This window comes from Nematostella vectensis, chromosome 4, assembly GCF_932526225.1.
Source record: "Nematostella vectensis chromosome 4, jaNemVect1.1, whole genome shotgun sequence".
NCBI classification, from domain to species: Eukaryota; Metazoa; Cnidaria; class Anthozoa; order Actiniaria; family Edwardsiidae; genus Nematostella; species Nematostella vectensis.
The window spans coordinates 5,101,355-5,114,176 of record NC_064037.1 but is presented as its reverse complement, the minus strand read 5'-3'; the positions used below and the strand labels follow the sequence as shown (position 1 = coordinate 5,114,176).

The 12,822-nt window shown below is 39.8% G+C and overlaps 1 protein-coding gene across 6 annotated transcripts; it reads left to right on the top strand.

Annotated features, from left to right (window-relative positions):
• Nucleotides 1-10: 10 nt before the first annotated feature.
• On the top strand, nt 11-10,598 carry LOC116618548. Of its 6 annotated transcripts, none has more exons than XM_048726555.1 (7): nt 36-500; nt 1,443-1,595; nt 3,291-3,440; nt 5,050-5,129; nt 6,115-6,202; nt 8,472-8,552; nt 9,259-10,598. In XM_048726555.1, the coding sequence occupies exons 1-7, from the start codon at nt 452-454 to the stop codon at nt 9,516-9,518; spliced, it is 861 nt and encodes a 286-aa protein (XP_048582512.1). In that variant the 5' UTR covers nt 36-451; the 3' UTR covers nt 9,519-10,598. The 6 variants fall into 6 exon arrangements, with proteins under 6 accessions (XP_048582516.1, XP_048582512.1, XP_032238284.1 ...); XM_032382393.2 differs by having other exon boundaries at nt 1,391-1,595; XM_048726556.1 differs by having other exon boundaries at nt 36-649; nt 1,391-1,595.
• The last annotated feature ends 2,224 nt before the right edge of the window (nt 10,599-12,822 follow it).

The window sequence follows — 12,822 nt, the reverse complement described above, 5'->3', positions numbered from 1 at the left end:
GGAGAAGACAAATGTAATTCTATTCTTTAGGTGTGAGGATTTCACTGATACAATGATAAGCATTAATTTCAACAAAAATTTAATCAATTTTCTTTTGAAGGGAACTCTAAGAGCCTTCTCATAATTGATAGAGAAGCTATACGTAGTAGATTCCTGCCACTCGAGATCTGAAGGGAGACAAATAGCAAGCGGGGAATTCGAATTTTCCATGTTCGAGCGAGTTATCATTTTGATGAAGGTAAAGCAACTAAGAATACCCTTTTATAACTGTTCTGAAAAAGAACTTCAATAGGTTGAAAAAACCCCGAGGTATACAAGGAAGCCAAATTATGTGGCAGGGAAGTTGCTGCTCGTTTGAATTATCTATAATGATAAGCCTTGATCAATTTCCGGTGACTGTCAATCATGTGATGACGCGGCGCTGATATACAGAGAAGGCTCATACAGTGCAATGACCTCTTGGAAGCAAAAATGTCAAATCGTGTGCTTTGGAATAAAGGGTAAGGAGGACAGTATACTTGAAGCTGTCGCCCTAAGGTGTAAGCTTGTTGTTGACATTGCATCATTGTATCATAACGAAGTTTTCGTTTCCTCTTTCCGCGTCAATATCGCGGGCTTCAATATTCTACACTCACCGGACGTTTGTTAGGTAAGTAGTGTAGGATTACCAAAGCACTAGACTAAAGCAAGTCACAATGAACTGATGTTTTATTGCAACATAAACAAACATTCGTAGGCAAAGCATATCCTTGATATTTCGTAAGTCCTCATACGAAGGCCCACCTTGGTGCCGCCTAAAACTCTAAACTTTATACTGGACAGGGGCGGATCTAGCTTTTTGCTAAAGGGGGGGTTTAACTCAGTGACAAAGGGGGGAGGGGGTCATTTTTTTGTTACATATTGCTTTCTGGTAGCCCAAAGGGGTGTTTAAACCCCCTAACCCCCCCTCCCCCTAGATCACTTACTACTGGTTCATTAAAGTGTAAGTTGTAGTATCTTACGACTTCGTAGGAAATCTTTTTGGAACTCTTTAGCATTTTCACACCCCCTACCAAGGAAATCGACCAGGAAAAGTGATATCTGTTTTTTTTCTCAAGCGTGGAGATCATGCCGAAAGAGCGACCACTGGGCATTTGAGCCTCATGACGTCAATGATTGAAAAAAAAGTGTGTTTCGGAAAAGGGGAGTCACTGCCCCCACACCCCCCCCCCCCCCCCCCCCCCCAGTGTTGGTCAATTCTGCTACGGCCCTGAAAGCCCGAAAGAAGAAAGAAAGTTTAATAGAAATAATAAGGACTAAGAATAAAACTGAGAGGGTAGGGAAAAAAGTAACGAAAACAAGATAAAAGGTAAGAAATCCTATATAATTTCAGTACTAGCTTTTTTCACAGGTAGAGACAATGAAAGCACCGTTGATATTGATAGTATGGCTACTTCTGTCAGTCCCAGTGCGTTGCCAAGTTACGTCACCAAATACATGCAAAGTGCATGCGATATACAATGACGTCACGCTGTTTGGTGGGATGAAAGCTGGCGTATACATCCCATTCGATGATCAAAATGCGCCCACACACATGACTGTCACCAAGTGCACAGGTAAAGCACGGGCGATAGGATAGTTTAGGGGTGGGTATGTATGACCCACACACATGACGGTCACCAGGTGCACAGGTAAAGCACGGGCGATATGATAGTTTAGGGGTGGGTGTGTATGACCCACACACATGACGGTCACCAGGTGCACAGGTAAAGCAAGGGCAATAGGATAGTTTAGGGGTTGTTATGTATGACCCACACACATGACGGCACCAAGTGCACAGGTAAAGCACGGGCGATAGGATAGTTTAGGGGTGGGTATGTATGCACTCACACACATGACGGTCACCAGGTGCACAGGTAAAGCACGGGCGATAGGATAGTTTAGGGGGGTTGTGTATGGTTTGAGGGTGGTTATGTTTTTTTTCAAGTTGTTGAAGCTTACACTTACTTTTGGAACCAATTTCCTTGCTCTTATCTCCATATCGTTCCCGAAGCGAGCATTGCAACCGTACGCGTGCTTTTGTCCTTTTATTTATGGTCTAGGTCTAGGTCTAGGTCTAGGTCTGGTCCAGGTCTAGGTCTAGGTCTAGGTCTAGGTCTAGGTCTGGTTTAGGTCTAGGTCTATGTCTAGGTCTGCGTCTATGTCTAGGTCTAGGTCTGATTCAGGTTTAGGGTTTAGGTCTAGGTCTAGGTCTGGTTTAGGTCTAGGTCTGGTTTAGGTCTGGTTTAGGTCTAGGTCTGGTTTTGGTCTAGGTCTTGGTCTAGGTCTAGGTCTAGGTCTGGTTAAGGTCTAGGTCTAGGTCTAGGTCTAGGTCTGGTTTAGGTCTAGGTCTAGGTCTAGGTCTGGTTTAGGTCTAGGTCTAGGTCTAGGTCTAGGTCTGGTTAAGTTCTAGGTCTAGGTCTGGTTTAGGTCTAGGTCTAGGTCTGGTTTAGGTCTAGGTCTAGGTCTGGTTTAGTTCTAGGTCTAGGTCTAGGTCTGGTCTAGGTCCAGGTCTAGGTTTAGGTCTAGGTCTAGGTCTAGGTCTGGTTTCGTTCTAGGTCTAGGTCTGGTTTAGGTCTAGGTCTAGATCTAGGCCTAGGTCTGGTTTAGTTCTAGGTCTGGTTTAGGTCTAGGTCTAGGTGTGGTTTAGGTTTAGTTCTAGGTCTAGGTCTGGTTTAGGTCTAGGTCTAGGCCTGGTTTAGGTCTAGGTCTTGGTCTGGTTTATGTCTAGGTCTAGGTCTAGGTCTGGTTTAGGTCTAGGTCTAGGTCTGGTTTAGTTCTTGGTCTAGGTCTGGTTTAGGTCTAGGTCTAGGTCTAGGTCTGGTTTAGGTCTAGGTCTAGGTCTAGGTCTGGTTTAGGTCTAGGTCTGGTTTAGTTCTAGGTCTAGGTCTGGTTTAGGTCTAGATCTAGGTCTAGGTCTAGGTCTAGGTCTTGGTCTGGTTTAGGTCTAGGTCTAGGTCTAGGTCTGGTTTAGGTTTAACCTTTGACGTTGTATGGAAAAAGGGCCAAAGAAAAGCGTACGGTTGCAGGAGTTAAGGAAATAGGCCTGTACGTTCTCGCCTGTGTTCGCTACTGTACAATTAGTATCCTTGGTCTATTCATACATCTGACCATATTGTGACTGATTGTTTCACATTCTTATTACGCATTTGTCTGCTCTCAATGTTCTAGCCGTTGTTATACTTAATATTATGATGATAATGATGATGACTTTACTAATATGATGACAATAATAAACTAAGATACTTCTGTCCTTGATGTCTCCTCATCAGAGCACTGTTGCCAAACGGGTGCAGCAGATGTCGTGTTCTTGCTAAACAAGTATTGTTACTGCGTCATCTGTTACTCCGTACAGCTATGCAGCCCTGTTGCCATAACTCCACCAAGAGGATTCAAACCTGTCGCTGTCGTACTTAACAAAGGTATCGTCCCTATGCTAACATCGAGCCTTCTTCCGCAGGCGTTTCTTTTCATATTTCTGGCTCTACGACTTTACTATCCCCATCCCCCTAAATTTTAATCGTGCCTCCCCATGTGGGGGTTAATTTGGTCAACATTGTCATCTGGTCCACCTGAAGGGATACCGCCTAAAACGAGCAGCACCGGGATTTACGATAATTTTAAGCTAGGTATTTAAATCACATATGACTACATTACCAGGGACGCCAGCGAAAGCTTAAATTCAAAGCATGCTAACACTCATCATCCCCTTGTGATAATACAAAGGTCGGGCTAGCCCAAAGCGTTTATAACTGGGTTGCCTGTGATCGTAGAACTACCGTGAGGAAGCATTAGACCTGGGACAAGCTCATTGGTTACACTTGACGTCACAACTCACTCCACAAAAAGTTAGATGCGGATTACTTTACTGACAAAAGCAGCCACCAAATGATAGATTCCTCGATAAATGATTTGTGGAAATTCGCCCTACAATATTTTTAAAAATTCGGACAATTAAAAGATTTTTAACCACACTTTCTTTCTAGACATCCTTTGTCTAGGTTGGAATAAACCTCATAATTAAAATTTCTGAGTTCTACGTAAACATCACAACTCCTTGAATGAACCAAGAATAATACAACTGTTCACACATCGTATTCCCACGCCGACAACACTACTTCTTGATAGGGCCCTTTCTTTGCTAAGTGAAGTGTGAAAGCGTCTTTCACACATTGATATAGCGCTCTTTGTTGATTATCCTTTGTGTCTTTACTATTGAGTAGAATCAATCACATAGAGTAAATTGCTATCAGACAACACCTAATAAACAAAACAAGAAATAGCAATTTAAAGCAGAAAAAAGTATGAAAACGAGTATGAAGTAATACAAGCCTCTAAAAAAGTATTCAACACAAAATGATTTGGGCAGATTTTTTTTAATCCTGTAGATTTGAAAAATAACTTGTATTCTTAGTGCCTCGGGCCTAGGGCTTGAAATATTACTATTGCCTTACTAATGGTTTTTAGATTAATTTGTTCCCTAAAGCATGGAACAATTTCTTTTTTTTTCTGATTTAATCTCAGTTGGTACTTACCGATTGCCTGTGGACTATGTACTATTTGTTTACCTCAATTTCCCAATTTCCCTACAGACCTAAAACCACAAACGATAACCCCAATAATATATCGCGCAGAAAATTTAAAACTAATTACCTTTATTTAATTGTTTACTAAAACAAAGTTATACGTCTTAGTAAAACAACGCCATTTTATTGGCCCCCTTAGTGTGACGTCATTGCTTGTGGACTATGCACTATTTCTTTACCTCGATTACAATTTCCCTACAGACCTAAAACCGCAAACGATAACCCCAATAATATATCCCACAGAAAATTAAAACTAATTACCTTAATTTAACTGTTTTCTAAAACAAAAGATACGTCTTAGTAAAACAACTCTATTTTATTGGCTCCCTCGGTGTGACGTCATTCATAATTAATGGGTAGACGCGTGCGCAATAGGCTAATCAAATAAACGTAGTGGTCCCATCTGTCCCTATTCAAAGGTATCCTTTCTTGCGTATTTCTTCAGGGATTTTCAAGGTGACAACATCTGCTCCAACCAAGCCTTTGAAGTCCGTTTTTTCAATAGCCATATCAAGCTACACTAAGGTACTGGGACTTTAAAATAAATACTGGGTAGAGGTATCACCTAAGAAAATTTATATTTCTAAAACAGAATTTATAGTTTGACGATATCGCCTCCGCCAGCGGATAGTCTTATTTTATTTTTCTGAATCCCTTATCCTAGGGGATTTACGTTTATACGAGTTCTTACATGGTTGAAGGCCCCCACGATAAATAATTCTACGAACTTTTTTTAATCGTTTACGGTGATTTTGATTAAAAATTTATTATCTCCAAGCTTAACGGTGTTTAAAAAGGACGCCATTTTTCAAAATTCAGACCAAGGAATATTGTCTTCGAACGACCATTTCTTTAGTTTAGTTATTAGATGTAACTTTTTTATCGGAGTTTTTGTAATTTTCAGAAACTTTTCTGTTACACATTTTTCAAAACGTTTTTCTGACGCAAACAGAAATTTAGAAATTGTTAAGAAGAGAGAAAGAAATCCTAACACGAATACTGTCTCCTGTTTTCTCCTTTTATCTCTTTTTGGCTATGAAGTTGATAATGCTGATAAGGCTGCTTGAACTAAATAGGTGCTCATTTACAAAAATATTCATATTATGTGCGTCTACTCTATAGCTAGAACACTTAAGAACAAGGTGAATTGGAAGGGAACGAGTTTAACTAAAAAAATATGCTTTTCGTTGGAATCTAAGGAGCAAGGTATTTGAAGGAAGAGTTGCACAGAATATGCACATGTTATTGTTTTCAATGCATGTTTGACTCGCGTGATGTTTCCGTGGGTGGCCCGATCTAACTCCCTGGGGGACGCACTTAAGAACGGCGCATTAATCGGATTCCGTAATTTAGATCCTCCCACGAACGTTGCCATCGCACGAAATCTTAATCTGTGCAAACCCTAAAATCCAGAATATGGGATTGATACTAGAAGGCGTATTCTTATAAATGAGACGGGTCGAGGGATTTTGTATAGGCAGAATGTATTGACTATCGACCTTTCTTCCAGCAAAGCGTTGATCGAGGAACAGATCAGAATGTACGGACAACAGCGGGAGGACGAGAAAGGGAAGGACAAGAAGGTCTCACTGGGCAAAGTGAGTTGCGCCCTTCATTATCTGCACCCACACTAGCCATCCGTGGCAGGCCACATAACATTAGAGGGCTCCGGTAAAAACAGACAGGGGTGATCAACAGAAATTCTTACTCATAAAGATATAAACAAATTGGGTATGGTCGAAGGAATATTTAACCCTAAGAGATAACAGAATCGGAAAAAAACGTTAGGCACCCCCTTAGGAATAGAATTGGTTGAATTTTATACCCTAAGAGATAGCAAAGTCGGAAATATCATTCAACACCCCTTAAGAGATGGCAGTTTGTCAAAATTTTATACCCTAAAAGATGTGACGATCACCCCCCGTCTACTTTTCTGAAGAGTCCCCCCGGAAGGACTGTTGAAGTGCAAAGCTTCGCGGTAGATAACGTATTAAAATGTATTTGTATATGTTTAGCTTTCTATTCCGTTTTATAGCATCCATCTCCGACCTTTTCTGAATTTTTAAACCGGAATCTTCTAATTAAAAATACAAACATAGATGGTGGTGGTGATCAAAGTGTTGTCGTGCGGTACTTGGAGAAGGCCAAGGTCCTATCTCTGGGGACCACTCCCTTCTATTGCGTCTAACTCTAGCTCTTTTCTTCCACGCAGAAGTTCACGCGGCTTTTCTCCACGCGACATCACCCACGCGTGGCGTTGATCTTTCGTTACATCTTATGCTTCTTGTTCGGTGGTGTCATTGGTCTTATACCTTACTTTATCTTCCTGGTTGAGCTGTGCAAAGGTTTGCAATATTCCTGTATACAAGAGTATGCTGGTGAGATAGGAATCTCTCACAATCTTTGCACCCCTTTATTCTGACGCTCTGGTTACTTTCCTATTCTCCATCTCATTTAATAGATGCTTTGATGGAAGATTGTCGTTGATTTCCTCTGTTTTGTTATTATTCAAGAAAAGATCAGTCGATGAACTAACTTATAATTCAACCAAACAACAAATCAATCATTTTTTTTGTGCTTATAAAGTTTTTTGTCTTATTTCTTTTCTATACTCTCCCTTTATTTCCATACTCTCCCTTTTTAAGTCAAAGCAAACACACACAAAAGCATGTATTGTTAATCGAATTGATTTTTCTAGGGATATCAATATACTCCAACATTAGTTTAATATTCTTTATCTTCTTTCCACACTAATTATTTATCTCTGTGCATCTGACATTTGCTTCATTCGTTTGTTTATCTTTTTTCTCTTGCTGTTCCTCTGCGAGTTTTTTCTCTCTCTTCCTTCTCTCAGCTAGTCTCGCAGTTAAGAATGTGTATCTTCCCGCCATGCCAAACGGCAAATACCCATCTAATTCTGGCACTACCTCTAGGGTCGGTTCGACTAAACTTCAAGACATAAATCTTTCAGGTAGGAGCCCCCGTCCACGACCTCATCATCATCATCATCATCATCATCATCATCATCATCATCATCATCATCATCATCATCATCATCATCAGCAGCAGCAGCAGCAGCAGCAGCAGCAGCAGCAGCAGCAGCAGCAGCAGCAGCAGCAGCAGCAGCAGCAGCAGCGTCATCAACATTCTCAGCATAATTACCAAAATCCTTATCATTGTCACCATCGCTCCATACATGATTCCGTATGCCGTATCTAACAGAGGTACAGTGGAACCTGGATTTTGCGATATGCCTTGGGAGAAAGCAAATGTATCGTAAAATCGAGGTATCGTTGCAAAGAGGTCCCCGATTTTCCGATATAAAGGAAAATCCATTGAAAATATCGTTGTAGCGAGGTCTAGTTTATTATCAACTTTTACAAAATAATAATATTATCTGTGTAAGAGTGTACAGTTACTCTTTGTAAGGCTGAAATATGATTTAACAAAATATGTCAAGTGAAAAAAACCGATTAACTGTACTGAACGTGTGTGGTGTCTTCGGAGTTTTTCTCTCTTTTTTAAAGGACAGATAAGTAATATCGTTGTATCGAGGTCAAAATTACGCTTGGAAGAACAGAATTATATCGTAAAATCGAGAATTTCGTTGTATCCAATATCGTTACATCGAGGTAATTTCTCCTATATATTTCATTGTATTTTCGCCTGGAAAAAGAAACGCCATCGTGAAATCGAGGTTATCGTAAAATCCAGCATCGTAAAATCTAGGTTCCACTGTATTCAGGTATTTCCTTGTCGTAAACTAACAAGTGAACAACTGCGTCTTTAATCCTGAAGGGACCACAATACACAAGGTAAGCGGTTTCTTTAATTACCCACATTAACTATTCATATGTCTTTATTCAGTTACACTACCACCAGCAGCAGCGGCGACCAAGAAACCAACGACTTTGCCTCCCACGCGTATGGTATCCAAGGAAAGAACCGGTGAGAAGAGTGACTGTTATACTTCGCCATCCTACCCCCTTACCCTGACGATCACCCTTTATTCTTTTTCTTATACTTCTTACCCTTTCACTACTTACACTTTCTATTAAGACTACTTTACTTTCACTTTCTCTTAAAACTACTTTTCTCTCACTTTCTCTTAAAACTACTTTATTTTCCACTTTAACCGTTACCATTTATTTTTCAAACAACCTTGAACTTACCGTCAATTTTTCCTTTAATTGAACCTTTACTTCACACTAACTCTCCCTTGCCCTTAACTTCACCAAATTTTACTTGTAACCTTACCTCTATCACTTAACCTTACCATTACCAAACCCTTTTTGTTTGTCCTTATTCGTACTCGTTTTACCCATATTCACGCTGATTTTTTAGCTCTTTCTCCTAACTGACCTTCAATTCCACTCTCACCCTTACCTTCACCCTATAACACTATCTCCAGCCCCTTACACCTACCCCCACCTTCATGTTAAAACCTCCCCTCCCTTCACCAGCCCACACCCTTCTTTCACTCTATAATCTTAACTCTATCCTCGGCTCGAACTAACCTGAAGATTACGGTAAGGGCAAAGTTAAAGGTACGTAAAACTTTCCCCATACTCGCTCTAACCCCACACCCCCTATCTTCACCCCACATTAATACCAATACCCCTTATCTTATTTTCGAAACTTAATCTCTCTGCAGTAATTGGAAAAGGGAACGAAGACATCACCTTGCAATGTGCAGGAACTATGGACATCTTACGTGTCGTGGCATTCGGTATTACTGGTGATAAAGGGACGGTCAAAGACTTTAACAAGTACTGTAAGGCAAACATGAAGAAAGTGGATGACTCTAACGTGTGCCTCGTAAGCTTGAAAAAGGTCTACGAAACGAACTATCCTCCTTTTATCCAAACGCGTGTAACATATAACTGCACTTACCTGACACGTGACCCAGAATGAGGAATATGTGAACGCGCTGAGTAGTCACGCAAAGACCTTAATTTCTTCTGTTGATCTTGATTGGTCACGGTTAAAGAAACAAAGCCAAACGTCACATAAGCCCCTCACAACGATAGAAAATTGCGTAACACTGGGGGAGGTCAAGGTCGGCTTGATTGATCACTCAGTTGGTTTCTTAGCTGTGAAGGTTCATTTGACCAGTTATCCACCGCTATTAGTCTTAAAACAGCCCGTATCAGTAGCCATCTTTGGAATAGGTAGCTTAAAGCCCGTCGAACCGATTTGCGGGAAAACTCATGCATAAACGAAACAACATTTTCAGCAAGTCGGGCCTTCGGATGATTTATATAGCTTAGAGGTCCACATAGCTCTTAGGGCAAATAGGCGAAATAAGTGGTCACGTATAAGGTAACTGCCACCCAGCATGCTTAGCGTAGAGCATATAACAGCCACCCAGCATGCTTAGCGTAGAGCATATAACAGCCACCCAGCATGCTTAGCGTAGAGCATATAACAGCCACCCAGCATGCTTAGCGTAGAGCATATTGCAGCCACCCAGCATGCTTAGCGTAGAGCATATAACAGCCACCCAGCATGGTTAGCGTAGAGCATATAAGAGCCACCCAGCATGCTTAGCGTAGAGCATATTGCAGCCACCCAGCATGCTTAGCGTAGAGCATATAACAGCCACCCAGCATGCTTAGCGTAGAGCATATAACAGCCACCCAACATGCTTAGCGTAGAGCATATAACAGCCACCCAGCATGCTTAGCGTAGAGCATATAACAGCCACACAGCATGCCTAGCGTAGAGCATATTGCAGCCACCCAGCATGCTTAGCGTAGAGCATATAACAGCCACCCAGCATGCTTAGCGTAAAGCATATAACGGCATCCCAGCATGCTTAGCGTAGAGCATAAAGCAGCCACCCAGCATGCTTAGCGTAGAGCATATAACAGCCACCCAGCATGCTTAGCGTAGAGCATATTGCAGCCACCCAGCATGATGTATTATCTACCACCTAGCCAAAACCTTGCTCCGATACAAAAATAAAAGTGCGATATTAGCGGAAGGATTACATATTGTAGTTTGTGTAATCAAGAGACCATGATTTAAGAGAACGAATCCCCGTGGCTCATGATGTCGTCCATGAAAGCTATTTTTAGATTGCGCAAGCTTGTCAATAGCATCCATATATGGTTCGTCGCGCCATATTTGGTTATGGGCACCACGAGCTAGTACAATTTCTCAACAATTTTTTTCCCTCTGCCTCTTTTTATCCTTTCAGCTGCTCTTCAAGGCTCATGATCACAATGCTACTCATAGGGTGGTGTCCTGGTATCTGTAAAGTTGTCTTATGTTCAGTCATCTAAATGTTATATAAATAATTGAACGGGAAGACTGTTGGGGAGAAGGTGAATTTGGAGTTCATTCAAGATGCATCGTACAGACTCCTAAAAAGTTATTTTTCTCTGCAATTCGCTGAGACAGAATACCCAGGCATTCTCAGAGTCTATGTTATGTATTTTTATACAAGAAGGCCTTTATTTTTCTTTGATTTGCAACATTTTTAGATGAATGAACTTCAATTCTTCACGCAAATGTTCAGAAATCATGTCACTCAAGAAACCCTTGTCACTGGAATAAGATTTACTTCATCATAAAGACTTGAAATCTTTTATTTGTGAAATACTTGTCTTAATAACCACAACATCGGTGTGAATATAATGGTAATATATAGATTTAGGCACTGCCTAAAAGCGGAGCCAGCATAAACACCTTTTGTGTTGACTGATCAAAGGTATTATTGGGGGATCTAGCATCCTGCTCTCTACTGAGATTTATTTATTGTACCAACCAAATGGATCCAGGCCTTATTCAATAATTTAAATTATGCAGTACAACAAAGTTAACAAACACAATTCCTGGTGTGGATATGGCTGTCAAAGTTGTCAAGAGTCTAATGGTAAATTCTTATGTCCCATCATAGAAGTTCCATTATGAATATCTTTTTTTTAATCAAAACAATACTCCACAAGCTTTGCCCTTGTGCAGAAAATACCATGGATGTAACAGCATTCCAAAGATTCAAAATAATATATTTAGACTGTTTAGATGCCATACTGTGATTTTTATGTATTGATTTAGTGGCGATTCTCTCCTTCATTGGACCGAATATTCAGAAAAATGTCTGGAAATTAAAATCCAAAAATATATCTCCTTTCATGTATTACATATTGGTGCACCCCACTTTACCATATAGTGGCCTTGTTGTTGGTGGCCTACTCCCAAATGAATGCAATGAAGTAAAAACAGATTGAAAATGCTAACTTCTAATTTCAAACCAAACCCTTTCATTGATCTATGTTTGGGGTAGAGAGGAATCAAAGAATATCAATTGACTAAAAAATAATTGGCGGGAGAGGAGATATAAAGTGAATTGACTCAACTTGAAAGGTTTGGTGAAAAAAATATAACAGTAATGAAAATAATTTGATTGAGCATTTCTTGACATTTCCCCTTTCCCATTATCTTAACCCTTTCACCACCACAGGCCTCTAAAGAGGCCATGTCTTTGCTATCCAAGCTATGTGAACAGAATTCTATTATTGAAAAAGAACAAGGTTGTTGCTAGTGTTATAAAATTTAAGTATCTTGCCCTAAAAAACCCTTCCCCTTAATAAAAGTTCCATTAATGTACATTTGTAAAGCTACATTCTGACAAGCTTTGTTCTTGCGAAGAACAATGGATAAAACAGGATTTTAAAGATGGAATATAGTGTCAGACACAATTTTAGGTAAGATGCAATGCTGAAGATTTAATGTACCATTTTAAGTGGTGATTTTCCATCCCCATGGGAATTAATATCTACAAATATACATCCAGTAATGCATTATATTTTGGTGTTTTGAGAAACCCTGGATCTAACTATTCCAATGAAATAAATCTAAACATCTAAAATAAATGTAATGGGCAAGAGACTTGTAAAGAAAACCCTAAAAAGAAAATATAAGTGAAAGTAATAAATGAAAATTTCTAATTTAAAAATCAAATCTGTTCATTAATTTATTTTTGGTGTAGAGAGGAAATAGCAAAGAGCATCAATTGCATAAAAATAGTCAACAGGGAGAAGAAAAAGGAAGAAATATGACTCTTCCTTAAATGTTTGAAAAGAAAATATAATAACAATAATGTGATAATTATATTCAGTACTTTTCTAAAATATCCCCTTTCCATTATCTTTAGGTTGATAGAAAACTGTTTTCTTTACAGATTTATTATTTAAAAAGCAAAAGTTTGTTT